The sequence below is a fragment of the Populus trichocarpa genome, chromosome 2, assembly GCF_000002775.5.
Source record: "Populus trichocarpa isolate Nisqually-1 chromosome 2, P.trichocarpa_v4.1, whole genome shotgun sequence".
NCBI classification, from domain to species: Eukaryota; Viridiplantae; Streptophyta; class Magnoliopsida; order Malpighiales; family Salicaceae; genus Populus; species Populus trichocarpa.
Window position 1 is genome coordinate 17,006,659 of NC_037286.2, and position 3,891 is coordinate 17,010,549.

General features: G+C 35.6%; 1 protein-coding gene across 1 annotated transcript; it reads left to right on the plus strand.

The window, feature by feature from the left end:
* Positions 1-297: 297 nt before the first annotated feature.
* Positions 298-1,597, plus strand: LOC7478839 (phytochrome A-associated F-box protein). The gene has a single exon (XM_024593139.2). It carries the CDS (start codon positions 409-411, stop codon positions 1,402-1,404), a length of 996 nt encoding a protein of 331 aa, XP_024448907.1. The 5' UTR covers positions 298-408; the 3' UTR covers positions 1,405-1,597.
* The last annotated feature ends 2,294 nt before the right edge of the window (positions 1,598-3,891 follow it).

Below are 3,891 nucleotides of genomic sequence, written 5' to 3' on the forward strand. Positions count from 1 at the left end.
CTTAGAGTGATAAAAATATAATTTCTATGATTACAACCACCAAATAAATAGATTTATATTCAAAATGTACAACAACCTGATTTCCTCATTAAAATAATATTTAAGGGTGTGGTAGCGGTTGCTTTTTAAAATATTTTTTGTTTAAAAAAAATATCAAAATAATATATATTTTTTATTCTTAAAAATTTATTTTTGAATCAATATATTAAAACAATTTAAATTAATTTTTTTAAAAATTTTTAATAAAAAAACAAGTTTGAATTCACTCCCAAACTATACCCAAAAAAAAAAAAAAAAAAAAAAAAACACCATCCTCCGTCTCTCTTCCTCTCCCACAAGGAAGTCACCAAACTAACATATCCCGGACTCCCTCCTCTGTTTTCACTTCTCTTCTAGAGAGAGGAAGAAATGACAGAAACCACGGGTTTCTCAAAACTCTCTGACGACGTCGTACTCAACATCTTCTCCAAACTAGAAGACGATCCACGCAACTGGGCCCGCCTCGCTTGTGTCTGCACCAAATTCTCCTCTCTCATACGCGACATCTGCTGGAAATCCAAATGCAACAAAACCATCCCTTCCGTCGTCTCCGATCTCCTTTCCTCCCCTGACTCTCCTTTCCCTGGCGCCTGGTCTGCCCTCCACAAGCTTGCCGTCTGCTGCCCTGGCCTCCTCCACGCTGGTGTCTTCCTCGAGCACTCCGATTTCGGCCTTGAACGCGAGCTCGGCCCCGACGATTATTTCCACAAATCCAAAAACACTCCGTCCCAACAAGCACAGCAAGCGTCTCATTCCGGTTCTAATTTAGACAAGCGCGACTCATCCTGGTCCTTATTTGATGATTTATATTACGACACTGTCTACAACGTGTACGAATCACAGGATGCGGTTACCGTTAGTTGTGAAGCGAAAGAAGAGGTAATCGGTGGTAATGATGATAAAAGTGTCGATATCTTCGTTAAGGCCCGCGGCATCTCTTCTGTTGGCAAGAGAAGGAAGATTTGTAGATCTTTGAGTTCTCATTTGGCATCTGGTGTTTGGAATTTGAGCAGAGAGCAAGGGAACAAGTTACTAGCAAGTCGGTTTCGAGGGGATTGTTTGTACATCTGTGACTGGCCTGGTTGTGCTCACATCACAGAGAAGCGGAGTTATATGCTGTTTAGAGGGATTTTTAAGAATTTTAAGAAATCGAGGGTCTGGAGGACGATACATGATGGGGATAGGAGCAAGATTGATTTGAGCTGTGCGTTTTGCGGGTGTCAGGAGACTTGGGATTTGAATTCTGCTTTTTGTTTGAAGAGAGGTTTTGGGTATCATGATGATGGTGAACCTGTTGTTCGAGCTTATGTCTGTGAAAATGGGCATGTCTCCGGTGCTTGGACTGATTGGCCATTGTACACTTGATGGTGCTAGCTGGGCTACCGTAAGAACTTGCTTCTCGTTTTATGTTTCTATGATTATAGTGATTAACGTTGGTTTTAATCTGTCATGTCTATTTAATATTTCTGTCCTGTGTTTTCTGATCTACCTATGTTATTGTTGTCTCATTTGCTGATGCAATGTTCAGTTTTAATTAAAGATTTGTGTGTTTTGTGTTTGGGATTTTCTTGGTGCGCTTGTGTCATTGGCTTACTAATGAATTATGATATGTTGAATGGGTGTAAGTTAAGGCACCCATTATGCCATAAAACGTTAGGTTTGTGGAATGAGCTTGTAGGTGTGTGCTTGTGTTAATTTGTCCTATGACGTTATGTATTCCATTAAAGTAGTAGTGGAACTTGAAATTCCACAATCAGTGCACTTCAGTATTTGCTATGTTTTTGCTGTCTCCAATCTATGGAAGAAAGAAAATTTAGTAACTCAGTTAGGAACAATGAGAAGCGATGATTTATCATGAAATTGTTGAGACTTTGTGTTTGATATATAGTTTGATGAGTCGACTGTAAAACATCACTTCTGGAGTTCATCTTGAGAGTAATGTTTTTGGATGAGATTCCTAAACTGTTGGCATACACAGTTGAGTGAAAATGTTATTTACGCAGCTGCAAAAGTTAATGACATAGTTATTCCGAGACAGCCACTCTTCATACCAAAGGTCAATCAAGCAAGATTTGTTGAACTTGGTTCTTTGTTCAGAAGCAGGGTAATCCTTTGTGCTTCTTTCCTGTTACACTAGGATCTCATGATGGAAGATGCATTACTTGGATAGCTAGATGTGAGAAATGTTAGTATTTGGGTTTAAAAGAGATTTCGATAGTTATTGATTAAGAATAATTGGGGTTTTGGTAGGTAATTTCTTTGCTCGAGTAAATTTAAGTTTATAGTTGTTGCACGGATGCGGTGTTACACCGATTATTCTCCTGGATCATGATTTTTATGTGTGGGTAGAAATAATAAGGAATTTTTGTTCTTTATCATTTAAAAAGATTTTGAGTCGACACCTAGTATTTTGATCATTAGAAACTAGTAGAGTGATAAAAAAAATGATTGTGTAGGGAGGACAATATTATCCTAGTACACCTTATCTAAGGTAATCTGTATTGTTTATTTAACAGATTGCTATGTGTTTTTTAATAATTGGTCTATCTATTAGTTAAAAGCCGGTCCATACCAGTAGAGTGGGTCATGACTTTATGGGTCAAATTAGCCATTCTAGAGCCCAAACATATTTTTTGTATTTGTTTCTTTTAATACCGGGAATACGTCATATGTATAAGTTCATAATCCTTAGTATTGAAAATAAACAAATTGATTTTTTTGATGGTTTTAGAATTTATACCAAGTTCTTATGACTTTAATAAGGTTGTTATTAAATTTATAATGCATGCAAAATATAATGTGTGTGTATATATATATATATATATATATTTTTTTTTTGGTATTTTCAAGGAATGTTATATCATGCAATATATTTTATATATATATTTTTTCTGTAAACATGATTTTTGGAAAATTTGGTCATAAGCAATTTAAAAAATATTTAATGTATTTTTGAAAGAAAGATTTTTATTGTTTATATATATATATATATATATATATTTGATATATATTTTAAAAAAAAAACCTAATTTATTTATTACTTGAAAAACATATTAAATATAAGGGGATAAAAACACGTGAAAGACCAAAAAATAATCCTTTAAAAATCTGAAATCTGAAATAATAAAAAAGAGTGTTGTATTTGGCAAAACACTAAAAAGATAAATACAAGAGAAATTGTTTTTAGAGGGCATTTGCCGAACAAGTAATTAAAAATTGTATTTTTCTTTCACAAATTATGGCTTCGCCAAATGCAGTTTTAGGTCCTAAGGACTCAGTCTAGTCACATGGACCGGGCTTCCAAGCCTGCCCGAAATCAAAACAGGCTTTGTCCAAAGAAGTCGTGGGTTTATATATATTAAAAAACGCAGGCGAAGGAAGACAACCCAGATTTTAAAAATCAAAGGATTTGAAAGCCTGACCAAAAAATAAAACTAAAAGCTATTTTCTCTTTTTATAAAAGATCAAATTTATATAAAAAAACCAAAGCACTCTGCTTCTAGCATATAAGCCAGACTTGATACTGCCCAAGAAACTTTATAACAGCCAAACAAAGCATGCTTCCTTTCCTTTGCAACAGGAAGAAAGCTTGGAGACATACCTGGTTTTACTGGCACTGTTGATCTCACCGGCATGCTTATGAAAATGGCTGCTTTTCAGTGTTATTGGAGCATGGAACTGCTGCTATGACTTCCCATGATCGCTGATGTACTGGTTTGCACTTCAAAAATTAAAGGCTACAAGCTGAGACTCAAACTCTTCTTCTAGGGTGCCTAAAACGGGTGATGCTGGCTTGATGTATATGACCTGCGTCCTGCTGAGACGAGGAAGATTTGGAAGGATGGAAGAAGG

What these genes read in the sequence shown, in the direction of transcription:
- LOC7478839 (XM_024593139.2), top strand. Translation starts at nt 409, where the DNA reads ATGACAGAAACCACGGGTTTCTCAAAACTCTCTGACGACGTCGTACTC.